The sequence below is a fragment of the Priapulus caudatus genome, unplaced genomic scaffold (assembly GCF_000485595.1).
Source record: "Priapulus caudatus unplaced genomic scaffold, Priapulus_caudatus-5.0.1 Scaffold671, whole genome shotgun sequence".
NCBI lineage: Eukaryota > Metazoa > Priapulida > Priapulimorpha > Priapulimorphida > Priapulidae > Priapulus > Priapulus caudatus.
Window position 1 is genome coordinate 200,430 of NW_014577732.1, and position 27,473 is coordinate 227,902.

General features: G+C 43.4%; 3 protein-coding genes across 5 annotated transcripts in view; 1 reads left to right on the forward strand and 2 right to left on the reverse strand.

Moving 5' to 3' along the window:
* Positions 1-7,126, forward strand: part of LOC106812668 (protein CASC1-like) — a 15,224-nt gene extending 8,098 nt beyond the window's left edge. For both annotated transcript variants that reach the window (XM_014816597.1, XM_014816596.1), the window contains exons 14-18: positions 4,397-4,566; positions 4,678-4,767; positions 4,994-5,215; positions 5,521-5,622; positions 5,921-7,126. In XM_014816597.1, the coding sequence (XP_014672083.1) occupies positions 4,397-4,566; positions 4,678-4,767; positions 4,994-5,215; positions 5,521-5,622; positions 5,921-6,061 (725 nt within the window). In that variant the 3' untranslated portion in view covers positions 6,062-7,126. The remainder of the gene's footprint in view (positions 1-4,396; positions 4,567-4,677; positions 4,768-4,993; positions 5,216-5,520; positions 5,623-5,920) is intronic.
* A 323-nt stretch (positions 7,127-7,449) lies between these two features.
* LOC106812669 (organic cation transporter protein-like) lies at positions 7,450-23,261 on the reverse strand. The gene is made up of 12 exons (XM_014816599.1): positions 23,159-23,261; positions 16,793-16,968; positions 16,300-16,491; positions 15,634-15,864; positions 15,081-15,277; positions 14,582-14,712; positions 11,621-11,738; positions 10,926-11,060; positions 10,398-10,483; positions 9,851-10,041; positions 9,336-9,469; positions 7,450-8,984 (listed from the first exon to the last, which is right to left on the reverse strand). The coding sequence occupies exons 2-12, from the start codon at positions 16,946-16,948 to the stop codon at positions 8,900-8,902; spliced, it is 1,656 nt and encodes a 551-aa protein (XP_014672085.1). The 5' UTR covers positions 16,949-16,968; positions 23,159-23,261; the 3' UTR covers positions 7,450-8,899.
* A 412-nt stretch (positions 23,262-23,673) lies between these two features.
* Positions 23,674-25,995, reverse strand: LOC106812656 (coiled-coil domain-containing protein 134-like). Of its 2 annotated transcripts, XM_014816577.1 has the most exons (4): positions 25,192-25,995; positions 24,832-25,025; positions 24,368-24,493; positions 23,674-24,055 (listed from the first exon to the last, which is right to left on the reverse strand). In XM_014816577.1, exons 1-4 carry the CDS (start codon positions 25,805-25,807, stop codon positions 23,972-23,974), a joined length of 1,020 nt encoding a protein of 339 aa, XP_014672063.1. In that variant the 5' UTR covers positions 25,808-25,995; the 3' UTR covers positions 23,674-23,971. The 2 variants fall into 2 exon arrangements, with proteins under 2 accessions (XP_014672063.1, XP_014672064.1); XM_014816578.1 differs by lacking the exon at positions 24,368-24,493.
* Between the last annotated feature and the right edge of the window lie 1,478 nt (positions 25,996-27,473).

Here is a 27,473-nt window from a genome sequence, read left to right on the forward strand (position 1 = left end):
ATACTCTCTGTGAATATTGAGTTTATTGACGCGCGATTAGTCAATATATTAGCAAATATATGCGTACCGTAATCTCCCGTACCGGCCTGAATATAGACACTGCGTGGCGCCCAGACGCCAAAATCTTAATTAATGGCGCACAATACAAAACACTCGACACAAATACATCGAATGCACCGGCAAATTAGGGAGTATAATAAAGGTATATAAGCATGAAAAGTAGATTGCATAGTCATGTGATGCACTAAAAACATTAATGCCTGCTGTTGGGGGCACTATGCTCTCATAGTGTTGCTTTGGGAAGGACCCTCCTCCCCTCCCTCTCAGGTTCCTTCCCTCAGCAACACTATGAGAGCATAGTGCCCCCAACAGCAGGCATTAATATATAAATATACAGAGGTATCAATATAATGCAATATGCCGAGGTATCAATATAATGCAATATGCCGAGGTATCAATATAGTGCAATATGCCGAGGTATCAATATAGTGCAATATGCCGAGGTATCAATATAGTGCAATATGCTCCCTGACAATAGGTTGATCTTATCAGTAGTCAGTGGTAGTCAGTAGTAGTAGTAGTCAGTAGTCTCATCAGCAGTCTTGTCAGAAGTATCAAATATGCACTGTATAAAAAATATAATATTGTATCTGTGCTGATCCTGTACTGGACGGACCTAGCGTGTAGACATCTATCTGTGAGTATCATAGCAAGATGCCACGGTTTACGCTTACCTATGCTCTCGATCGCTGATGCGTGGCATGCTGTCACCCTGTGTGCAGGTTGAAGTCGCATTCGTTTAAGGACGTAGGCTACTCGTTTGAGATCCCGAAATCCCTGACGTCGGCCGACGTAGCCGCCCGCATTCTCTACACGTCGCATGACCATTACTCAGCGCTCGCTCGAAGCTACGCCTGCAACAAGTTGAAGCCGGCAATCGACACGGGTGCGACTGCGTTAATCTATCTCTCGTATATCGATGCATAATCAATGAACAATTGTGATCGATGAGCGTGTTAATGAACTATTTTGCGAGGCGTTTCTCGTTGGAAATGAACTTGATCTTTTTCATGGTGATGATGCCTGACTAGTGTTCATACTCTGTTGTTGTTTCAGGTAAGGGCATAGAGTCACTATTAGAGACAACCATCACAGAAGGGTCGGATGGGAAGTCAACATCAACGTTAGCTGATCACGGTGATAGCACGGTGGTGCAAAAAGAAGAAGAGCAAAAATCAAATGTGTCCGTGATTGTCAAGGTGAGATGTCTTGAGGCAAATTATCACATAACTTCTGGAATAATTCATAATTTTAGCTTAATATTGTACGTCCGTCCGTCCGTCAACATTTGGCTACGGTCAACGATAACTCAAGAACTGTTTGACCCACATGTTTCAAATTGCATACAGTTGTTACTCCTATGGGAGAGGTTTGAACGTCCTATTTTGGAGGGCGCCATGCAGTCGACCTACTTTCGAGCCACGTCCACTTTTTGGCAAAAATGGAAAAGGCCATAAGTCAGTTCAGGTTTAACAGATTTTGCTCATTTCTGGTATGTGAATGAATAAGGACTGGCCCCAAAACATATCGCACGGGTTTTGATATTTTTTTTAAATTATGCAAATTAGGTAGATTTTAGCAATTTCACTATGCATTTCCGTGTCTGCCTACGGTCAACGATGACTCAAGAACCGTTTGACCCACATGTTTCAAATTGCATACAGTTGTTACTCCTATGGGAGAGATTTGAATGTCCTATTTTGGAGCACGCCAGTCGACCTATACTTTCGAGCCACGCACACTTTTTGGCAAAAATGAAAATGGCCATCTAGATTCATTCGATTTTGTTAAATTTTGGTATATGAATGTGTAAGGCTAGCCTCAAAACAGTTGTTACTCCTATGGGAGAGATGACAACGTCCTATTACGTTTATTTCGCCTAACTGGTTAACAACTCTACAATCACACCTATATACGTTTAATATTGTGTTTTAGATTCTTCGTTACAGTAATTTGACTGGAATATTTTATTGATTTTTATTTGCGCGATATTTGAAAACCAAAATGGCGATCATTTAGGCATAGCGCCATCTCTCGTCAAGATTTTAGACATGTTAATTTTCAGATCTGAAACATTTATTTTCGCATCAAAACTTATGCATATATCATTATCAATAGTATATAATGGGAGATATGCTATATAATGGGAGTTCTCCCATATATACTCTTGCTTTATATATCCACCCCTCCCTCTTCTATCACACCCAAGGTGAGCTACAGTGTCATTGACACTTTCATTCTATTTAGTCTTTATTCACAGCTTAGCAGACTCAAGTAAAAGTAGCAAGTAAAAATGCCATCCTTGATTGTAAAACATTGGATATATCTTTCATAATCTATGACTTAGATAAACTAATCTAAATTAAAATTACATGTGTTTCCGTAGAGTACAGCACCTTCTGCGGAAAGCGTTATAGGAAAGAAGTCCACGATTGACTACAATTCAGCAGCATCCTTGTCAGTAGAGGGAGCCGAGAGCAGCAGCAACATGGGAGACACTCTAGCTGGTAGAAGCCTTGCCCCGACACTCTGCAGCATAGAAGGTGAGCTATGACTGTGACGAGGGGATCCGATTTGGCATTGGTAAGGAAGACCAGCGAATTAAACCATGTTTGTTTGCAGAAGCCACCGACGGAGGGGTCATGGACGTCGACGAGGTAGACCTGAGAGCGTTCTCCACGCTCGGAGGCGTCCTCAGCTTCCTCTTCCTGCAGCTGCCTCCTCAGCCGAAGCTCGTCAGCAAGTGGACTATGACGCAGAGTAAGCTTATACATAGATAACAGTAGACGATGGCAGATGTCGATTTCTACAATGGACCAGATTCGGGGAATGCCCGAGACCGTAAATTAGGGAGTTGGTATTATCAGGAGTGAATAATAATAGATTCTAGATCTATAATAATAGATAATAACAATCTTAATAATAGATCTATTATTATTCACTCCTGGTATTATGTATAGTTATGCCCGACCCGACCCAGTTCTAATATACTGATAGTTCCAAAAAATACGTAAAAATAAAAGCAATCTATAATAAATTTTGACTGCACCCATAACGCCTCACCTGTGTGCGGTTAACAACTTCTAAAGGCTTAAAGTCGGTGCGGATGTTCGACTCTCGGGACTGTGCTGTGTAGCTGTGGTGATGCCGTGCGTGTTTTCCTCCGGCAGTAGAGAGGCCGCAGGAGCTGAGGGTGTGTGAGTGCGTGTTGGGTCGCTCGGGTCCCGGGTCCACGCCCGGCAGCTCGCTGACCGGCACACAGACCTCACTCAGTGAAGTGCCTTACCCCAAGCCGACGCCTACAACGGCAACGATGCCCTTGTCAGGCGGTGGCCAGCAGGTGGCTGTCACCATCAGGTAGGCAACGAGAAACCACGGCGAGAGATATTTACATATAAATACATATAACATATATACATGTATTATGTATATACATATACATATATATACATAAAATTACATGCAATAAAGATTTAATAATAATATTAATCATGTCAGGAGTGAATGAAAAGCAAAAAACAACAACATAACGTTGTTTGTAACAGCTTTTACTTTTTTTTGCACTCCTGGTAATATTAACTCCATATAATATATCAAATTAATATATCCAATTAATATATCCAAATTAATATATCCAAAATAATATATCCAATTAATATATCTCTTGTCCATATCTATACACTGGTATTATCAACTCCATATCCATATCCAACTCCATATCCAACTCCATAGTATTATAGGAGCCCATCATAACAGTTCGGTTGCACTCCTGATAGTATATGTTGATCGTGAGATCGGGAATGTTTAAATTGTACGTCGGTTTCAATACGTGTATCAATTTTAAAGTATTATGTTCAGAGTAAACGCAAAGTAACGTAGCTGTCTTGCGCCGAGTCGTTTTCCATCTTTAATGTTGGTTGACGTTCCTCGACGCATGGCCTCGATGCTGGCAGGATACCGCCGGACGTGATATTCTGGGAGGAGCCTCAGCTTGCTCACTGGGACCAGGCTATACAGCAATGGCGGTTGGATGGCATGCTAGACGTTGTCTACAACGAAGGTTTGTTTCAGTGGAGGGAGGCTCATCACATTCAGTATGAGTATAGTTACTTGTGTTACAGCGAAGGCAGGTTTCTCACTCAGTATGAGTAGTTACTTGTGTTACAGCGAAGGCAGGTTTCTCACTCAGTATGTGAAGGCAGGTCTTCATACAGTATGAACATTTACTTGTGTTACAGCGAAGGCAGGTTTCTCACTCAGTATGTCGAACATTTACTTGTGTTGCAGTGGAGGCAGGTTTCTCGCTCAGTACGTCGAACATTTACTTGTATTGCAGCGGAGGGGAGCATGTCGTTCAGGACGTCCGTGTTCGGTGCGTATGCGCTCATGCAGGACCGTTACACGAGCATGCCGTTCCAGTCGTGGGAGCTGCGACCACACACCGGGGGCCAGACCATCCTCTTCACACTATCCGCTGCCAACATCGACCTTCAATTCGAGATCAAGGTCAGTTGGAAAGTTTCACACGGATCATCATCTCTTAACTCGTTTTGTCTCGTCTCGTCTCGTACATTTTCTGTCGTTAGGTGGTGATGATATTTGTGTTTTATTGGTCAGGGAGATAAAGTGCGGCTCTTGCAGCCCACGGATCGGCCACAGATGGCAGCACTGTGTGGCAAGTGGGTCATGCCGTGTCAATTGAAGAAGGTAATGGCACGCATTAAACAGTAACGTAGAGATAAATAAACAGACAGACGGAGCAATAGCTGAATACATACTAGTAACTAGAACTATATTGTTTACCAAACAAAAATTACATTTACAATTTATGCATAACGAAATTACAAATGCACACATATATATCATACTTAGACACAATACAGAGATCGAAAACCTCCCTTAATATAGAAGCGTAAATGTTTCCTACCTCTAGATGCTGCAGCGTATTGGCGTCAACGTCTTCCCGGAGTCCGACTCTCACAGATACGTGAGCGTGAAGCCCAAGGATGAGGCAACCGAGATCGCGCTCTGTCAGCACATGGCTGCCACGGCGTGCGCCTATGCGTACGCCTGGTCGAAGTGGAACGGCGAGCTGGGCGGGGGCAGCATTGTCGTGCAGGCTTCCGAGCAGCTCGGCGATACCTTCCTTAGCGAGGTAGATATAGCCTACTAAACCCACGTCCTCCCAATCGCAGACATGCATGCAGCTAGCATTAGACTAGAGGGAATGGTGATGTGATACGCAGGGGATTAGCATTAAAGCGATTGGTGATGCGATACGGGAGGCAGAGCTATAGGGCCGTTGTTTTTCACCGAGGTTCGTTCTGAAAGCTGCGCGAAATTTAGGTTGTGAGTTAACTTTATTGGCTTTTCGCATGTGAATTTGTGCGTGCGTACTGGTCCGAGTGCATGGGGTTGTTGGGTATGCGGGCGATGACGCGTCGCCATTGCTTGCTGCAGAGTGACTGGTCGTTGTTCCTGGTCACAAATCACAGAGCGGTCAAGCTTAAGATGGACGAATACACGGACGAATTCGCCGACAGCTCGGAGGACACGCTGCCCGTAAGTTACCCTACTGCAGCTAATCATTCCCAGCTAATATCTCTGACTAAGCAATCTTTAATACGATGCTTGGCATGCACCCTAACACTAACTCAGGCTTTTTGGATGGTACTTTTCCGTAACTGACGAGAAATATACAAAGCTACTTGAACGTGTAATTCCAGACCAATATTATGAAATAACATAATCAATAAGTTTCATTCATCACCATTCAATAACCTTGCCAGCGATGGCCAAGCGACTCTAACCGCTGTCACTTTCGAGGTAGTATATGGGGGAGTGTGGTGTGTGCTTGCAGTATTGTGGGGACGTATATCACCTGCTGATGGAGACAGCCAGCGAGGAGGCGCGAACACGAATCAACGAAGCGGCCGACGTCCAGATGGTGTACACCGTGTACTCGATGCTGCGTGCTACAAGAGTCATCTCCTACTGCTGACGTAGGGGAGGCAGCTACGGCATGGCCAGCGGCTGGCACCACACCTCAACAACACCCGAGAAGTAGCGTGAACTTACGTGTAGAAGCTCTACGTACGGGTTCGTTCTGCGGTAAAAGTCACCCACGTGTTTTAAGAACACACGGCATTCACCGGTCATTCACCGGTCATTCACCGATGATGACATTCACCGATTGTTATGTGGCCGCCATAAAAAGTTATATATGCAAGTTTCCTGCTAAAACGCCCTGCAGTTGTGCATGTAAGTGATTTCATCTTTTAATCCTTTATTCCAAGTGCAACACATGTACAGTGAGTGAGCAAATTGCAGTAACAAGTGCGTAAGGAGTTACAGCCAGACCAATCACTTAAAAAACGTAGGCTCATTGTGGAATAGTCAGTGTCTAAGGTTATCCATTTTTCCCAGTATCTATTGGTGGCTGTCATAACATAGGCACTATTAACATTTCACGTACATATACGAAAGAATGTCATGTTGTGATATGTTTTCTGTAAGAAGAAGTCAATCATAAAACATTTCTTTGACCCAAAATTAATTTATTACACAATTGGTGATGTCCTTTGTACATAACGTCATGTATGCACAATGGACTTTAGTATGGAGAAACATGTACTTACGGTCATACGCACATATATTTAATTAATATGTATATATATTGTAACTTGTGTCAAAATGTCCATCACAATATGATATGGTCTTGACTCGTAAGTGACTGTTACTCAACCCAACCAACAAAAATATCGAGTAGCAGTGTATGTGTGTACAATAAGCACGCAGATACGTACGTACACATGCACACACACATATATAATATCAATGAAAAATTGGGCACGATCCTAATATCAACTTGACATGCCCTTAGACTGGCAACGAGCAAGTAATAACATGAAATGCGTGCACCTCCAGATTTCTGATTCCTGAGTCGATAAACTGGAATTGTGCCAAAAATATACCTGACGTTAATTTTCAGTAGTGTTTAAGTAAAGGGAAGACAAAAATCTTCCACTGCACAACAACGAAAATTGACTTCCAAACCAACCAACAATATACAAACAATGACGACACTGACAACAGCAACAATAATAGCGATAACAAAAGCAACAATCGGCGTCAACAGTAACATGTGCGCATCATCAAGGTTCCACATTCCACCAGGAGATTTCAGCTCCGTGTATATAATAAATTGTCGTTTGCACTTAATTACTTGCTACCATGATGGAAGGAAAGATTGCAGACGTACACGACGTTGGAAGCTACACTTTTCACTGTACAGTTACAGCTACAAGCAGGGTAAAAAATACACGGAAGCGATCAGCGATTCGCTCTTCAAACCTCCGCAATCGCTCCCGTGAGGCTCAAAATAGCTCCCGTAACATTTTTGACGAGAGCAATTTTTTCCACAGACTTGAAAAAAATTTCCCTTGAAAAAAAAGTAATTTTTTTCCTGGCTACAAGCTATACACAATATATTACACTGTTACGCTATACTACATGTGTAAATGACCTTACAAGGTCATTGTTTAGTGGAAGCCAGCAACGGTTGGCAGCGCAAACTCACCATCACAAGAGTTCAGCTGACCAACAATGACAACGTGAATCAAAAAACTACCGATGACACGCTTGACATTATTTTCCACGTAGCCCTATGTTCACTGACCCTAATGACACCACACACTGGTATGTGTCGTAGTCATCCCAGTTAATTAATAAGCATTATTCTTCACATTTAGCTGTATTCCTATCCTACTAGATGACCTAGCTGCATCCTTCTATTACCATTATATTCAAAGAGAAGGAACGTGGATGCATTAGATATAGATATTGACCAATGTGAAACAAGTAAAATAGTGAGATGATGAGATCCTGAGAAAAAATTCCATAAACCACAGCACATTTACAATAATGCAGTAACCAGAACATAAAAATTTATGCTCGTAAACATTAATAAAAATACTATAACAGATGAAAAATACAATTGTAAAATGAGAAGTTTGTTTCGAATAGGAATCGAAATAGGAAAAAGTGTATAAGGTGTTTAAATATGGATGTATAATTTGCTATTAATTTATGATTCTGTTTGCCCACCAGCTGCCTTACCTAACTTTGGGCCAGTGCCCACACTGCAACAGAACAAAGTGTCTTAAGACAGGTTCTCTGTCTTTGGTAATTGTTCTTGGTTCAGTTTATCGATCTATGAAGTATAAATGGCAGGAAGGTGTATAATGCAGTCCACAGTAACTAACACTACTAGTAAATTCGGGTTACCTTCGGCAATACAGCAATTCTTTGATAACAACAACATATCCCTATCCTGTTTCTAGTCTGCACTCAACGCAGCCTTGCTGCAATACGCACACTGCTATAACTACTGGCCTTGCCATACCTGCACTTATCTTCACAACTTAACATTATTCTTATGCTCACTTCATCCCTACACGTGGTTGGCTAGCCACTCCCTTTGGCAGATAATAAGTAAATAAGTGCCACACTATTGCCTTGTGTCTATGCAGCACAGGCAACAACATTATCAAGCAGAAACTTTGGTGCAAGTGGCTTCGGTGATTGCTAGTGACTACTGTACATCTTGTCCTAAAATAAACATCACACACTCACACACACACAGATGTACACACGCGCACGCACGCACGCACGCACGCACGCACGCACGCACACACACGTTTGGATGTCACAGCTTCCTGGAATGAAAGTGTGTGGGATGGTTGTATACCCTTTGGTCAATACTGAAGTGCAGTTCGTGATATGTATCCATATCCATGTCTCGTTCATCCAGCCACGAGGTGGAGCCACGCATTGACAACTATACCCTCTCTGACATGTCTGATTGGTCCACCATCTCGTGACCCACGGAATCATAACTTGTTTCTTGATGAAACGACTCGAGCCTGCGAATTGTGATGAAGAAGAAACAGCATGTGAGAAGCCTCCAGAGACAATCCTTTACACAAAGATTACGTGAGATTTACAGAGTACAACAGTCACCATCTTACCAAAACCCACCACCATCGTAAACATGCCGCTGCGTAGACGATACTCCAGTATGCTTTCACTTGCAATGAAATTACTACCCTAATGCAAATACATAATTACATAATATCAGTCATCTCGATTATGACCTATAAAGACCCACCCTATCGGCTCATTATATGATCACTAAAAAATTCTCTATCATCAGAAGATTTGAAGGTACAGATTTTATGGAGAATCACCATTAGATGGCTGCTACGCGATCGTACCTCTCTGCTTCCTCTAGCGTGTCAGGAAGTCTCCTGTGAAGGGTCTCCGGCAGGAAGAAGGCGATTACCGCTCCAACGATAGCGATGCAGCCAAAGGCGATTGATGGCGCCCTCTGGAAGCCCGTGCCACTGTCCTGAAATACGATCGATGCAGTTGACACGAGAAATGTTATGCGACAGAAATGCAATGAAATTACTACACTTATGCAATAATCATATGATCATTAATAATTTCATAATTTTGAATAAAACAAATAATCGCACAGAACGGTCCCAAAACTCGTGCACAAAACTCGAGACCCGGGAGCGCGTTTCCCTCGAGCATCTATATGAACGACGAAATACAATGACGGGAGTCCCGCTTTCTCCCGGTACGGTCGAGACAAAGGTATTCATGCACACACGCGTGCAGGCACGCACGCACCCCCCCCCCCCACACACACACATGCCCCCCCCACGCACACACATGCGCCCCCCCCCCCCACACACACACACACAGATCAATATACGCTTACGAGGAGGTTGATCTGAGGAGCGACGACCCCGCCGAAACGCGCCCAGAAAAGGCACGCGCCGAGGGCCACCGTGCGGATGACTGTCGGAAACAGCTCCGACGTGTACATGAAGATGACAGAGAAGCAGCCGGAGACTCCACAGCGGCCGAGGAACGCAAAACCCGTCTTCACATTCTGCATGCGAAAGTCGCCTGCAAGGGAAGAAAAAAGAAGCAAAATAGTCCGGTTGCCAAATGACTGAACGTTGCAATCGGGTATATAAAAGGTTTTTTTGTGGTTTCCTGATCTTTAGACTATCCTGAATCAGAATCCACCGGGTGCCACTTTGGCAAATCACAAAAACTGCAGATCGTATATTTTCCCATTTAAGTGCGTATAAGTATAAATTAAAATATCCTTTACAGTTTGTGTGTGTGTGAACTAAAAGAATAGACCGTTAACATTGCCACTGCCGAAAGCACGTATATGCTTATTCCATACAGGTAGGTCTCGTGGTGTAACGTGAATTTAGTAGAGGTACCAACAGTTGGTGCAATCTGCTACTCACCTATCACGTCTGGCAGGGCAACAGAGAAAATACAACTAATCCCCGCAGTCAAAAAGAAGCCAACCAGTGGCTTTGGCCGACCAAATCTGCAACAACATTAATCGTGAGGGGTCACTGGATACTGCGATAGGTGATAAAAAGCCGAACAGCTTCAATTATAGCATAGGTACAGTAGAATACATCTACTAACAACAAAGTAGATAAAAAACGGCAGAATTCTTTTTTTAGAACATTCACAGCCTTAAATGCAAACCCCTTCAACTACGTGCATCACTCAGGTACGAGCTCAAATGCTCCTCTACAACACACAAGTATACCGCCCGCACGCCGCTGTGCATAAACAACAAGAACAACGAATTTTTATGTTCCAAGAGCCTGTGTGTGCATGTGTGTGTGTGTGCATGTGTGTGTGTGTGTGTGTGTGTGTGTGTGTGTGTGTGCGCGCGCGCGTGTGTGCATCCATGTGCATGTGTGCGTGCATGCATGTGCGTGTGTGTGCGTGCGCACGTGTGCATGTGCAATAGTCACCTAGATATGAGGAAGATGGCGATGACGTAGGTGACCATCTCGATGCAGGCGCTGATGAAGTAGTTAAGGTACTTGTCGCCGGAGAGCTTGCCGATGTTGAGCAGCAAGCCGTAGTAGACCAGCGATGTCGCAAACCTGCAACCAGACGACAACTAGAAACACGGCAACGGGCGACCGTCTAGAAACCTCTGCTAACAGCGTCAGCATTCACTGGCCTGTAGCGCGACACCATGTGCTATTACGATAACCAATTACAACTACAATTACAATTACAAGCAATTACCATAGGCGAGGTTTCCGCAAAAATTCCTATGGTTTAGATTTTTGACGAGTGCCCGATTTTTGGAAAAGCCGATCGGACTTCGGGAGGGAGGCATAGCGGATAGTTGTGTAGTTCACAGGGGACTGTAGGCAACTTGATAAGGTTTTGGTATGCTGGTTTGGATGGTTTAGTGGTGGAGGGCCACCCGATGACGAAACGCAACAAAATCCACAATTTTTTTTAAAGGGGGGAGGGATGTGAAAATGGTGTATGGGCAAGGGACACTTTTACTTTACACCAGGTTGCAGTGATGGTGTCTGCAAACGAGTGACATTTTAGCAGTGCCAGAGCGAGATGACCTGCAAGCATGCCACATCGTTGTTTATGCGGGCGAGTATGACGACGACTACACAGCTACGTCACAGACGCGTACCAGATGTAGAACATGCTGAGCGCACGTCGTCGCAGCATCGGCGTACGCAGCATGTCCAGCACTGTATAGCGGCGCGTCGGCTCTGTGTCATCACTCTTGCTCGTCTGTGCTGCCACCTCTAGAGTAAAAATGCAATTAAATTAACCTAACACCCACCAAAAAAGCTCAGAACCACAAAGCACAAGCTTTGAGACCGCACTCAAAAACTGGAAAAGCCGGTGCACATATTTAAGTTGTATTTCAACAGGAAATAATATCAAGCTACAATTTATACACGTTCTCACCTTACATTGACAGTTTAAAATTAAATTGAAAACTGGTAATGGCAGTGCACGCATAAGTTGTATTTCACATGGAACTAGACAGAGGGCACTCACGGAGAGTGCTTACCTCTGCCAGCATGTAACATGTATGTGTTACGAGCTGGCTCGCCGCTCGCTCGCTGGCTGGCTCGCCGCTCGCTCGCTGGCTGGCTCGCCGACTCGACGCGCTAATATCGATCGCGCGAACACACGAACACACTACACGAGATCACATAACCTCCTCCACTCCATGGGCAGAGGTAAATATAGTAATTTGATGATTATGATAAATGATGTAATCTGATCATGTAAGAGTGTAAATCATGACTTAAATAGACTCTATAGCTGCGTTCACACAGAGCGTTCGTCCCGGGTCGAAAACGATCCGAGACTGACCAGGATCGAAAATGACACGGAGCGTCGTTGAAGAGAGCGTTCACAACACGACCAGTGTTTGCCACTGAGCAGAAAAAGCTGTAGGCCTGCAGTGCCTATAGCTCTTAAAAGTTGCAGGCCCACCAATTTTGGAGCAAATTACAGTAATAAAACAGCATATCATGTTCTTCCTTGTGTTTATTAGTCATTATCAATGTCCATAATCATAATCCCTCTGTTTTTCCTTCCTCTCGTCGGATGACTGCTTATGCTTCTTTGCCGGGGGCTCACAATTAAGGAAACGCCACATGGTTGTTATATGTAGCTCCTTGGTAACTATCACTCTCTACTTTGACAGCAGAGAGACAGACTGGTAGTCTGGTACACATCGGTAGAAACGTAGTAGCGTCTCATAACATTGCGAGTGGGGGGGGGGGGGGTGTAATTACCTTGGCTCCGCAGGCAGGCCCGCGTGTCGTAGGCATGCCAGCTGCTCGAGGGGGTTTGGGCGGCCATTGCCACCCCCAGAAACATTTTGAATTATTTAAGCCCATTTTCTGCAATCTGAGCATTACTGTGGGCCATATTCTCATGTCTGAAATGATCAACTATCTCAAACCCTAAGAACTTAACCCTATCAAGTTTAGGTTCAAAAAGCAGTTTTCTAATAACTTCAGCAGAGCATACACAGTTTAGCGTTACTGATAAGTAATTCGATACATGTATTAAAACAACAGATAAGAATTGCAATTTTCTCACAATTTCACGTGTTTTTGTTATGTTTGCAACCATAATTTTTGGCTATTTGTGAGTCTGGAAACATTTTCTTGAAGAGTTCATTTGCCATGGTTGGCGCCTGAAAATGCCGTGTTCAATTAAATTAATCCGTAAAATCTCACGTTCTGCGTGAAGACAGACAATTCCTCTATCTGCTGCAAGAAGCTGAATATAATATTGGGTAGGAGATTCCACGCCAACAACGACATAGCACAATTCTGCCTTGTTTGAAGAAGACATATATGCCTATTGGCAGTCCACCCCTCCATTCCGCTGCACGCCACTTGAAAGTCTTGATCTATGCAATCCGATGCCAATAGCCATGATTAAAACACTGAGTTTCGACTTCACAAGTACCAGGCCACATTCTGTGATATATTCGATTCTGAAAAAATTTCTGTAAAAGTCGCGGTTATTTTAGATAGCAATGAGAACAAAAAAATTGGAACGCCATTCTCCCCACGTGTTAATCATTACGCAGAACAAACTACGCGACACCTTGTAGACAGCGACCTGTTCCTGACTAAGGCCTGTTCCAATTTACCGTAGACATAGATCAGATACAAAGCAAAAGAAACACATATTAAACACTGAGCAAGCGTAGGAGTCTAGGTGCAAATACTAATGGCAGGAGCGTGCATTTCCAAGAAACCGACTCAGCGCAGTGACGACTATTAAATAAACTCAGGGCCAGTGCCAGCACACCGCGGCATGAAAAAAAAATCCATGTAGTGCCAATGCGAACAATGCGAACAATTCAGATGCAAATTTTAATACAGTGCTAACTGAAAATGAGGAATATACACCTTGCCGCTGCGAGTGCGGAAATTAAGCCCTAGAAATCTTAATAATTCCTCGCGAATGCCGGAATGCGTAGGAGACCCTGCTTTAGTTTACTACACAATGTGGTGCGCAGCTTTGGAACAGGTTCCAGGCTATCGCTCTTCTCATTTTGCAATTATGCAGGGGCAAACGCATTGTTTACACGTCACGGTTTATCACGAATTAGTATTTCAAATAAGATACCCTGGATGTTATATGCAAGAAAAGATTTCTTACAGGTAAAACAAGTTTCTCCAATGTTTCGAATTCTTCGGTGATCAAATAGCTGTAGGATCAGCGGGCCTGTTTTAATCAAGAAGCTGTAGGACCCGGACCGAAACTGTCGGCGGCGGCCGACGGGCCGACGTGAATTTCGAACACTGAACACGACGCTATGCGAGCTGCCTGCTATGCGAGCTGCGAGCTGAGAAAAAAATACAATGCGTCCAAGCAAACAATGCGAATTAAACAATCAAACTCTGGCTCTCGACATTGGTGACGTCTACTGCCGTACTCATTCTGACCCGGGTCGTGTGCCGGTGCACGTTCACACGGCAAAAATGAACCAGCGCTCGGGTCGTTTTCGTACCGAGAAAACGTCCGTGTGAACGCTTGGCCCAGGACGCATTTGACATGGGTCGTTTCGCTCCGTGTGAACGCGGCTAATATAGTGTCTACTGCTCACCGTCTATGGTGTCGTGTAGATAGCTGTGAACGACCTTGACTCGGTTGTACTTGACGGCTTTTTCTGCGACCTGTTTAGCACTCTCCACCTTCCCATTAACAATTAACCAGCGCAGCGATTCCGGAATCAACCTAGATGCCGTGAAAATATCAAGCTCAGATAAATTCGTTATGTAGTTGATAAATGCTTTTATCCAAGACCTAACAGTAATCAAACGTATGTATCCTAGTAAATTTTGAATTCTAAGCCATATCTACAATATGATTAAAATAAACACGTGTAGGCATTGCCATGCACGCTCTGCACACTTGCTCTGTAGCAACTGCTTCTAGCTGCTGGTAACGTTCAATTGTTCGTAGATGTTGCGCATAACCCTCCCAACCACTGTGGTAAACTCACCAAAAGTAGAAGTTAGTAAACTTAGCAGAGATAAAAGATGGTAAACACGCCAGAAGTAGAAGATGATAAATGCACCATAAGTAGAAGATAGTAAACTTACCAGATGTAGCCGATGGCAAGGATGCTTGGCAGTGTGACGGCCAGCTGGATGTAGTGCCAGTCTCTGAAAAGGAAGCCCAGGAACGCCAGCCACATGTTGCCTAGCGCCCAGAAGCATTCGACAATCGTGCCGACGATTGTGCGATGTTCAGGCATAAACATCTCCATGATGAGGATGAACGAAGTGCTTTGCAATCCCTGTAAGCAATGAACAACCGCAGTGAGTCGTCCTGACAACAAACAATGACGAATAGTTCTGTACGCTCAGTCATACATAAACAAGATAACCAATAGTTCTGCATACATTTTCAGCAATGAATAACATGCATAATTGCAGCAATGAATGATTACAAATACCTTCGCAGCAACGGACAACGTAATCAATAGCGCTGCATGCAACTATCAAAGCAAAGATCATTCACTAACACACAGCATAATGTCATCATGCACTACGAAATACAGAAAAGAAAGCACAGAAAACACTGTTGTTCATGATTGATGCAAAAGTGAGCGCGCAACGGCGGGTCGCCTTGACGACAGCTCCTCTGCCTCACCTGCAGGAGGAATCCAAGGACGAATCTCAGCGCGACGAACATGACGTAGCCCTGCGAGAAGTAGATGGCGAGGCAGACGAACATCTGTGCGTAGAGGCAGCCGAGCATCACGGGCTTGCGTCCGAACGCGTCCGCCAGCGCGCCGAAGACGACTCCGCCGAACATGACGCCGACAAAGTAGATGGTTGTTGCGAGGCTCGCGAGGAAGCGCTGGTCGCAGACGAGGTCCCACTGTTGTTGTCGGGGAAGGAAGAAACATGGCTGCTTACACACACGCAGACGAGGTCCCACTGTTGTTGTCGGGGAAGGAAGAAACATGGCCGCTTACACACACACACGAGGTCCCACTGTTGTTGTCGGGGGGAAGAAAGAAACATAGAAACATGAACACTTACATGCACACATGAACGCACACGCACGCACACACGCACGAAGTCCCACTGTTGTTGGGGAAGGAAAACACATGCCTGCTTACACACGAGGTTACACTGTTACGTGGAAAGGAAGAAACATGGTGCTTACACAAAGGTCCTACTGTTGTTAGGGAGTTAAACATGGAATAGGTAATGCGGGTTGAACTTTTTTCATTCTCAAGATTGCAATCATCAGCCAAGTAGCTGTATCATGTATGTATCATATTTCCACACAAAGTCGTGCGCTCTGTACCTCGCTTGCGATCGTCCAATCAGAGAAGCCCAGCGGTCCCGGATCGCCGCGATCGTACTCCCACTGTCCGGGACATTTCACGCGTGACAATTCCGAGCTGTTGTCACCCGTATACGTGGTGACGTTCAGGTGACACGTGTCCGCTGCCACCTGCGACATGCTCGGAAGCGTTGTCGTCAGGTTTTCCGGCACCTTGAACGAGAAGATCGTAAGTTTTGAATGCGTAACTGCGGTTGCACCCACGTACCCGAGCGAGTTCAAAAGTTCACAAAGATTATTGAAAGATAGCCATCACTGTCGTCAGGCTGAACACGTTTTTCCACTATATATGATGTTTGCTAGCTCTTACCTAAACTCTATATAGGCAATTCACCTTAACACTTCTTTCATAATCGTACAAATACAGAAGAGTAACTGCAGACACTGAACCTATCTTTTGCAGAGTATAGCTAACATGCACCTGATATTAACCAAGCATGTTGGTAAGATTTACCTTGCACCTGTGTGATAAAGGCAGCCCAAAGAATGCCATGATCGTATGATTGTTGTTGACAGGTATATAGTTGAGACACAACAAGATGTACACTGCCACCTGATACCAGCCAGGTCCCACCATCTGCAACAGCCTATCCATAGTCTTCCCTGCCATGCTGTCGTTATTGCTTCAACCTGCAAAATACAGCTTCCTATAAGAATTGGCATACCTATTGTTTATAGTTGAATAGGCCACACGGGTGGTGAGGTTGTGTATACCTATATTTAGCAATTAACTGCATGGTTTCCGCAAATTGAAAAAAAACTCTCATATATAGAATTGAAATTGGGTTTAAAGGTAGAGCTCTATATCAACGTTGCAGAAGTGTGGTTCCCTTGCTAGGTGTGTAGTTTGATTGTACGCCATGGCTTTCACAATGTATCGTCTTTTAAGGATCCATTGAAAATTCAATTATATTTACATCTGTTATTCTATATTAGAATTCTCTTCCTTCTGCTTTAGGTAACTGTAAACCTGAAACGTGTTCTATTACCAGTACTGAAAGTACAAGCCAGAGTGCTCATCTATCAACTTGAGCAATTTTGGCTCTTTACTTCACCGTACAGTCGGTTTGAAGAATAATCATTAGGAGTTTACGTGGTAAAGAATATTCAACATTTTCCAACGTAATGTAACGAAGGCGAGGACTCAACGACGTTCCTGCTCCATTAGTATTATAATAGTAACGTTGATCCGATCGATTAGTAATGCCTACACTGACATATCATTCATTGACCAAGAAATTGTGCCCAAGAATTTTTTACAATGTGACCATGTCCAGTAGAATAACGTTAGATTACAAAAATTTCTAGGGCATTGGCATTGCTCTAATCATTGCCATGGGCATTGCCATTGCCATTGGACAACTCTTCTAAGTTCTTAGATACAATCATTTAACTGGCAGAGCTGGGTTACAACTGAATACAATGATGGAACATACAAAGTAGAGCACAACAGAACATATCAGGTAAGGCAGAGTAGAGTATCCTAAATCATGTTGGGTTGCAATACGTACGATGGTCGTATGTAAACAACTCTGTCCTGGAGTTTACTAATGCTGGAGGAGTTGGGATGTATATAAGAGATAACTTTAATTATACTTTGCCAGGCATGATATATCATTGGACAGGAGTGGCATGCTTGAGCAAATGCGGATCACCAGCGGTTAGACAACTAACCATTTTTTAGTTCACTAGGTCCACGAGGACTGCGTAAAGAGAAAAAATGCTACTAGTCCTTACCAGATTCTACTAGTCCTGCGAAGGACTCTTACTAGGCGCAAAGCGATGAGCGATTGTGATTTGCGGGAGGTTAGGTGTAGGAGGGTGCGAGCCCCCTTCTGCCGGTAGGGGTACAGGGCGGTCTCTCCCAGGGCTACAAGGCGGTGTCCCCCAGAAAAGGTTTTTGTAAAAGACAATTCAATTGTATACAAATACTATGTAACTTTGATATGGAGGCATAAGATTAAAATTTAAATTTAAATTAAATTTTAATGCGAAATAAATTTCGTCGGGCCGTACTGTGATGAGAAAATCTGTGGATCCGTTCCGCACTTATCACACTTCATTTATAGCGCTACAAACTGTTCCGGCGCCTGTATCGGCTTATGGCCTGTAATGAACCTCTGCAGGCGCTTGTCGGTGAGGTCACGTGCTGCCGGACAATCTAACCCCTGCCTGTCAAGCTGGCACGCAGCTGACATTATACAGGACGCCTAAGCTTGACGTAATCGTGTAGGGCCTGCCGTTTTTCCAATAGCATGCTGCATTCTATATGGGTTCGCGCATTTACTAATCGCTGGATAGATTGGGCGCGACGGTGCACTCTGGCGCGTTATCACTGCTAAAAACAAATGGCGTTCTAGGTTACGATAGGGGATAAAGCCGTAAATAAGATGAAATCAGAGTTGCAAAGTCAGAAGGCTGCAAAGGACATCTGGAGGAAAGCTGATCTGCACGTACACGTACACTGGTGCCTGCGTTGGCACGTAACGTGTGGGTGCGTGCATGTGCAGCGTACACGTGCGCGCCGACTTGCCGTGGCGGTTGCAGTGTGCCACGACACGTGCGCGGCCGTGCGTGTGGCACATGCGTGGCGTTGCACGGTACACGTGTGCGTGCGCTGAGATAGCGCACGTTACAGCGTGTGTGGCCAGCGTACACCGTGCGTGCGTGCCAATAGGCACGTACGTGTGTGCGTGCGTGCTGCCACGTACACGTGCGGTGCGTGCGTGCAAGTGCACGTACACGTTGGCGTTGGCGTGCGTGTGGCACGTGTGTGTGTGCGGGATGCGTTGTGTCACTACACGGCGGGCGTGCGTACGTGTGGGGCACGTACACGTGCGTGCGTAATGCACGTACACCGTGCCGTGCGTAATGCACGTGACCAATGTGCGGTGCACTGGTAGCGTGTTGTGTGTAACCGACGTGTGCCACATACACGTGCCTCGCGTGTCGTGTGCATGTACAGCGTGCGTGGCGTAGCGTGGGCATGTAACACGTGTGCAGTGCGGGTGCGTGTGCACGTAACACGTGCGTGCCGTGGCACCGTACACTGTGCGGTGCGGGCGTAGTGCTGCACGTGACACGTGCGCGCAGTGGTGCCGGTGCTGTGCACGTACAGCGTGCGTGCGGTCGTGTGCTGTGCGTGTCCCTTTTATCACCTCTTTTGAATCGCCCACACACCAGTTTTCAATCTCAGTTCTGGCCGTCATTGGCCCCCAGCGTTTCGTGGAACAGGCATGTGGTCCTGCCATTTCATTTTTGCTAGGATCTTTCTGTTGCCCCTCGCAGTTTCCAAACGATAGTTTGTAGTGCCGCGTGAAAAAACTACGCAGACATACAGCCTGCACCCACAGTCAATACCCTTGGCTCCGGTCATACTCATCGCCACGCGCTTGACGATTTCCAACGCTGGCTGAACACGCACGACATCTTTTTTCGTCTTATCATAGACACGCTGCGTCATCTATTTTTGCTCTCTCCTGCCCGATTTTACGTTTGGAAGGTGGAGGGCGAGCGCCGGTCCAATACTTCCACATAACAACCATTGTGGGGATGTTAGTAGTATTACTATTGGATAATTAGTACCGTACTATTAGCTTCACTACTATTTGTATCACTGCTTTCAAGGCGGGCTTCAAGTACACACGCATGCGAATGTGCCGGTTGCGATGTAAACCGTGGACTATGAGGGTTACATAACTGCATATTAGTGTGTGTCATTTTCTACAACTCAGGACCGTTCTGTATCTATGTCAACAGCTGTCAAGGTTTCGTGGGGCCCATTGTTTTTTAACAGATGTTTGTACTGGCCGTAGTAGGGTCTAGCATGCCTTAGAGGGGAAACTTGTTAATAGGGGACGAGTTATAATATAGCCTCTGGATCTGGATGAGAGAACGCTGGCCGCTGGGTGCAAATTTGCGGAACGTGTGAGGGACGTGGGAAATATAACTAGTCCCGTCGCGGACTAACTGCTATGGGAAACTACTATCCTTCCTGCTTTTTTTAGCTAGTCTCGGGACATAACGGACTAGCGTTAGTGTCGAACCCTGAATCACGATTAGGTAACTTCAATAAAAAAAACTCTACAGTTGATGTCATCTATCGACATCCGAACAATGAAATACAGCCCTTTGAAACACAAATGAATGATATTCTCCAAAATTTTAATAAATTCTTGCAAGGTAACTATTCATTTGTGGCGATTTTAACATAGATCTTTGTGAAACAGAAATCGAACAGCCAAACCAGCAACTATATTAATATGCTCTATTCCAATCAATTTATGCCTCTAATTATTAAACAACTCATATTACCCAATCATCTAAAACACTTATTGACCATTTTTACACTAACAATCTCAGCAATATTATAAACTCTGGTATAATTACACATGAAATTTCAGACCATTTACCGATTTTTATTTTTGTGCAACATAATAGGGTAGATCAAAAAGAGAAAATTGTCATACGTTCAATGAGAAATTTTAATCACGATATATTTTGTGATAGTCTACAACAGGAACTGGACGATCGGCAGCCCGGATATCGCGCAAAGCGCGAAAAACGCTGCGTAGCGGCACACTAACACAACAACGCTGCACTCATTGAATAGCAATTTCAATGGGGTCCACTATAGACGCAATTGTGGGGCTATCGCTGAATTGAGCAGTTCTGGCGATTGCACGACGGGTTTGACTACCCACGTAGCTAGAGATTTCCTAGAAATGGTCGTAATTCTTGGTTCGCTACTCGGCGCGCTTGGTTTGCTGTAAAAAACGGAGTTGAACTTTTTTGTGCCAGCGACTAGTTCAGGCCCCCATATCAGTGACAGTGTTACTAGTACATATGGCCTGCGATAGATGGCGCAACAAGGCTATATGCATAGCGTTTCGCTACGACTTTCCGGCAGACGGCTCGGCCGGCTATAACCTACACTGCTCCCCGGTCGACAGTTCCACATGCTACACTAACTAACTTCAGTGTAGCGAAGGATACTTGCCGGAGTGAAGGTGGCGAACGGGTACCAGTCTAGCTATAACCCCACAAACTCCATCCAGCGCCCGTTTGTACACTCGTAGTTTCTACGGAGTTAGTTTAGCTCTAGGGTACTAGTACTACAGCTAATTAGTTTATCTAGTACTGCCCCGTGTCCGATCCCCCGCTGCCGCTGGAACATAGGTGTTTGTTTACGTTTGGTGTACATTGGTCGGCCATTGATGGCGTACCAACGCTGATCCAGGCATCCGTACTGTGATAATATGGGAAAATGTACGATATTTAGCGATGTCGCAATAGCCGCAGTTGTTAAAGCGCCAGTGCTACTGGCGCGAACGTTGCTGGTTCAATCCCCGCATTGGCAAAATATTTCCCCTCATTTATTTATGTTATCGCTGCTGGTTTTCATTATAACGTTTTTTCATTACACCTTCTACCATGTTCGTGCGTCTATCATGCGTCTATCGTCTATGCGTCTATCATGCGTCTATCATGTTCGTCTGTTCTAACTATGTGGAATTATAGGATACTAAGTTAACTCTGAGTTACTCTGAGTCTTGCTCCGAGTTAACTCTCAGTTATTTAACTCAGGATTTAATCCATGTTTATGAAACCCAAATTTAACTCGGAGTTTACTAACTCAGAGTTAGTGAGTTTAACTCAGAGTTAGTCTTAACTCAGGGTTAAAGTTAATCCACGACTGTGGAACGGGGTCCAGGATACCACTGCCACAATCAAACTGCATGCAGTGCCCCTTCGCACACTCAAGATACCACTGCCACAATGCTAGCACTATTTTTAAAGTGGGCGGAGCTCGAGGAAAATCCAGCGAATGAAGATTCGTAAACAGCACATGATTTGAAAAAGGTAAATGGGCGCACAATCCGCGTACTATTTCGTATCACTATTTTATAAAAATTTTCATGAAATAACGGTCAGATTTTTAATATCTTTGCAACTTTTATACACAACAGTTATACATTCTCCGGCGGTCATATATGCGCCATTCAGCAATATAAGTCTAACTACGCGTGACAGATGTCATCCAAATCTATCATATTAAGGAAGTTGCCATTTCACGTTACATGAAGAACTTCAGGCAAAACAACGTCGCCGGCATCTTCAACATGACCGCTGTCAACAGTTCCCTTCAACACGACGTAGGTACTGCTGTCATGACGTTCTGTAGCAGCACAAAGCAGAGCAATACGCAGAGGAATCAGTTCGATGTTACGAATAGCCACATAATGCGCATACTCTCTCGTACAACATCCTCATCCATTTCTTCATGCAATCATGGTGTGAGCTCTCTGATGTTCACATATCCAGAGAGACATGACACAAGATTGCGTGGCACAGCTTTGCTGTTGATCCTAAGCGCTGCGCTAATAACTTCATGTCTGCTGCTTGTTCTATTTCCAATTATGTTCAATTTTGTTTTTGTTTTATTGTTACCATACTACAAACATTTTGTTCAAATATTTCTAGATTCATACATCTTATTCTTAATCTTATGACAGATGTCTTTATACTTAATTAAATGACCGTATGGTCTTTTCGCCATCCCTTCACTGCACGTTATTTATATTTTGCAAATCCTTGTATCTGCTGATAATGAAAGTGATAAAATAAACTCGCTTATCTTAATATCTGTCACTGCGCTTGGAAGTTCAAGTACGGTACTGAACTTGGAAGTGGAAAAGTTTTCGTGGAATTTGGAAAGGTGTTCACCGTGTTGCTCAAGAACAATAACACATGAAACATAAAAAGTCATATCTAAACACGATTATTACGTATCACGATACTAGAAAAAATACTGACTTACAATATACCCTTGACTTGACCCCTTCCGAAGAATAAAGGCAATTAAAATTAGCACACAACAAGCTCCGATTACTAACATCTGCCAGCACCGGACTCATACACTGATACTTGACTGGTACCCGTCCCTTCTCACGCGCTCGAGCGGAGCTATATCGAGCGTGTGAGAAGGGACAGGTACCAGTCTAACACTAACACGGGACGAGTTCCGGAACCGCGATTTACCATGAAGGCTGATTGGCTCCTTGGCAGGTCACGTGCTACGATATTTTCCGGTATAGAGGTCAATATTGTTTACCATGGAGCTGAGCATGTGCATGCAATGTACATGAGCATTTCTCAGCCAGAGATGCTGCCCACAGGCAGTTGGAACGTTTCAATAGTAAATTGATAGTAAACAAACACGAAATGTAGACACGAAAAGTTTCTCTACTCTCTCTCCCCCAATTATTGCCGATTTGTTAGTTGCCAACTAAGTTGTTTAGTTGGATATGTTGCCCATAAAAATAATAATAAGTCAATTTACCAGGAAAATCCTCAGTTTATTAAATTAAAGGCAGTGACCCAGCTAATACATATTCAAACATAGCATTCCACTACAAAGTAAATGACAGTTGCGAGAGTTATAGACAGTTTATGCAAAATTTTATTTTTTACGAGCTGGGTAAACAGTATTTTTTAATTTTAACTCGGATTAAACTCAGTCAGCTAGCTCGTACTCTACCTTAGCATGGAAGTGAGATGAGATCAATTTGTAGATCAAATGTAGTTAATGTAAATGATTATGTAGTCTGTTATCACACAATTCATACACCAATCATAATTCTGAGTGTCTCGATTTGCTCATTCTTGGTCCTTTTCGCTTCTGCTGTTTCTTCTGTTTCTTTGCTTCTTTCTTCGCCTGTGAGTAAAATAATGTTACAGAAATTATTACAGATTTCTGATAAATAACATACAGGACACAATATAATAATAACATCCAATGTTGAGATAGACACCAAGAACAGAAAATTTGATAACAACTTTTATCAATAAGATTCATAAAAAAAAACTCTCATGATGTTGAACTAGTTCCTTTTTAGCAGTAATAAATTTTTGTTTAATTGTACCACCAGTGAAATCCCATTTTGCATCTTATACTGAAGTATCATATCTAGTAATACAGATATGGCTTCATGGCAGTTAGGTTGCGGGCTAGTAGTATTAGAGCAACCTCTTCCTGTTGCTCCTTAAGTTTAGCCTGCTGCTTCAAAAACTCTTCCCTGAATGGGTTCTCATAGTTTGGATCTCTCTCTGTCAGGTTTAGCTCCTGTGATATCAAGTATAAGAGCTTGACATCCTACATGTAAAAAATGCAAATAACTGACGTTCAGCAAACCAATGTTTAAATACATACTTACTGTATACATTAGGTCATTACAGCTTGTACAAAAAGTGTATATGCATAATAGATAAGACATGTTATGGTAAATTATCATAAATGTTGTAATGCAATATATATTTTCCTAAGTACTATTATGATTTGTCTCGACATCAAAGTTAAATTTGCACGAAGGTAACTAATCCAATAATAACACATGGTATGCAAATGATTTCTGTATGTAATGATTAAACCAGGATAAGATTAAACCAGTGAACTTGACAAAACCTGGATAGCAATGAGGAAGGAATATGCACCTGTTCTGGATAGAAATTGCTGTCATTGCAAAATCCTAGACTCCATCGGGACAGAAGTTGCCAGTCCTTTCTCGCTGCATACATTTTGTGGACCATGTCTGGAAAGCGCAGGAGCAGATCCCCAAACATGGCCATGTTTTCGAGTATGTGCGCGACGGCTTCTCTCAGCGCTGAATCACTTGGGAAATCATCGCCTGGTACGATAGACACGACATGAGATTAATGGTCAGTGTATACAACTTATTTACATGCAACTGACGGCTATCTGGCAAAAATAGCTTTAAAACATTAGAGCACTAATTCACCTGATAGGTTTATACGATTGCAGTTATCTCCTTCTTTTAAAAAATATATTTTTACCTGCGATGAATCCTGCTTCCTGTAGAATCACTTGTACCTTGGACATCACCTCAAACATCTTGTTTAATACTGTTTGTATCATCTTGTACTGCGTTGCATAATTTGTCATGCCCGTTAGCGGCTGGATTGCGAATCGCTGCTCCTTTCGCTTTACAAGGAACATCTTCTGGTACAGCTGTAATGGCGTGAGTTGGCCCGTCTCATTGCGTTGAGCAGGTTTAGTAGTAGTAGTACTAGTGGTACTCGATCGACGCTCATCTTCTGTTGGTGTCAGCAAACCATGACTCGGATCCACGTCAACATCCGCTCCGTTAGGATTATCTGTCATAATTACGTAGTCTGACTGAGCTTCGTATGCATTTTGCTCGTCATCTGCACGGCGCGATATTGAATCTCGAGTTGAGATGATTGTTGACGGAATGTCATTACGCGCTGTCTCCTGTTTAGAGCCGTATGCATTGCCTGCATCTTCATGAGGTTCTTGTAGTTCTGCACCGATGTCTGAATCGACTTTAGTTTCTGCCTCTACTTTAGACGTTGTTGTCGGCATTGTAGATAGGGACAGAAACGACAACAGAACAGTGTAAAAGATTATATGATAATCGTGCCGGTTCATCTTTGAACAGACAATAAGCGGTCCTTATAAAAACAAATAAACTCAACTTAGATTTAGAAAATCGCTATTGCACATGCCGTCTCATTTCGAGTAGATTTCGTCAATAAAGTATTCATGAAAACGTAACAAATATTGTAACAAATTAATAAACAACTTCATTACTTTTGAGTGGGCGCTGCCATATTGAATAGATTAATGTTCACTTGTTTATAATTTAACCCGACCTGACCCTGAGACCAATATAGGGCATATAGGAACCCTGAACTTGGCCCATAGAAATATATAGAGACACTAGTCTAACTATTTTATTATTTCTATGGTCTAACCACTGACCACTGCGCTGTATATAATATCATATATACATAATTTAGTTTGATTTATTTACTACGGTACATTGGATAAAAAATCTCGAAAAAACTCTCATCTCGACAGCTAATAATACATAATACATAATATTAGTTATTAAACATGTTAATTATTATATCAGGATTGTATAATATAGGTATATACATTCTATATTATACACTCCTGGTTATAGCAAAAGCTAATAATAAATGTAATAATAATAATGTATTATATTAGCTCTTGATTATATACAGCTCAGTGGTACGTCTGACCGGGTCATCACTGGAAAAAAGCGCAGACCTGTGCATGCACGTTCATATATTCAACCCCCCCCCCGCGAGAAGCAGCGTTCTCTAGGAATAAACGTGCGCGTCTTCATTATGTGCCAGAAAATACGTATAATTTGCAAAAACTATATAATGGTGCATTGTGACCCTAACCCTAACCCTATTAAAAAAAATTAAAATTTAATTGTTGTAAAAATTATTTGTTGTTATTAAATTGTTGTAAATAAATCATGTAAATATTTGCGTTAATGGAAAAAAAATAGTTAAATAGATAAAGATGAGAAAAATACAGAAAACAGGTAAATAATATAAAAATTGATGTGATTCGATCCAAGGACTTTTGAACCGTAATCCTGTGCTGTACCCGTTCGACTATTTAGGATTATTGGCGTTCCAGATTATGGATGTGCCATGAATATGAGAACACTGTGACATCATTGAGGCAGTTCAGGAATCCATGTTTAACCCGCCTCTTGAGGGTCAAAAGGTTATCAGACACTTACTCTTCGCACGTCAGTGGAAAGCACATTTCATGGTCCTTTCAATAAAGTGATAAAAATGTTAGGTCAGCGCTGAAACAAAAAAGTTTTTCACTCTGTCCATTAGGCCATGTCCTCAGAAAATGTCTGATATCTGACCTTTCCCCCACTGCCCTTTGACCTGTGACCTCTAATTTCGCACTTGTGATGGGTTTCCTGCCCATGACACTATACACTGTCACCGAATATTAAGAGCATAGGTCGAGCCGTTAAGATTTGTGCCGCAATTCCGTATTTCCTCCTATACCTTAAGTTAAGGGGTAAATATTCCCCCTGCGTTTACACATCTTGACCTTTGACCCTTGACCCCCAAATTTGTTATCCCGAGTCCTTTTCACGATTCCCCCCCCCCAGACAACCCGAATATCGTGACCGTACGTCGTGCGCTTAAGATTTGCATATTGCATATTGCTATATTGCATTAGTAATTACCTCCGCGCAAACGGAGGTCATGCAATCGCTCGCATGTGTGTGTTCGTGTATGTGTGTAGCCAC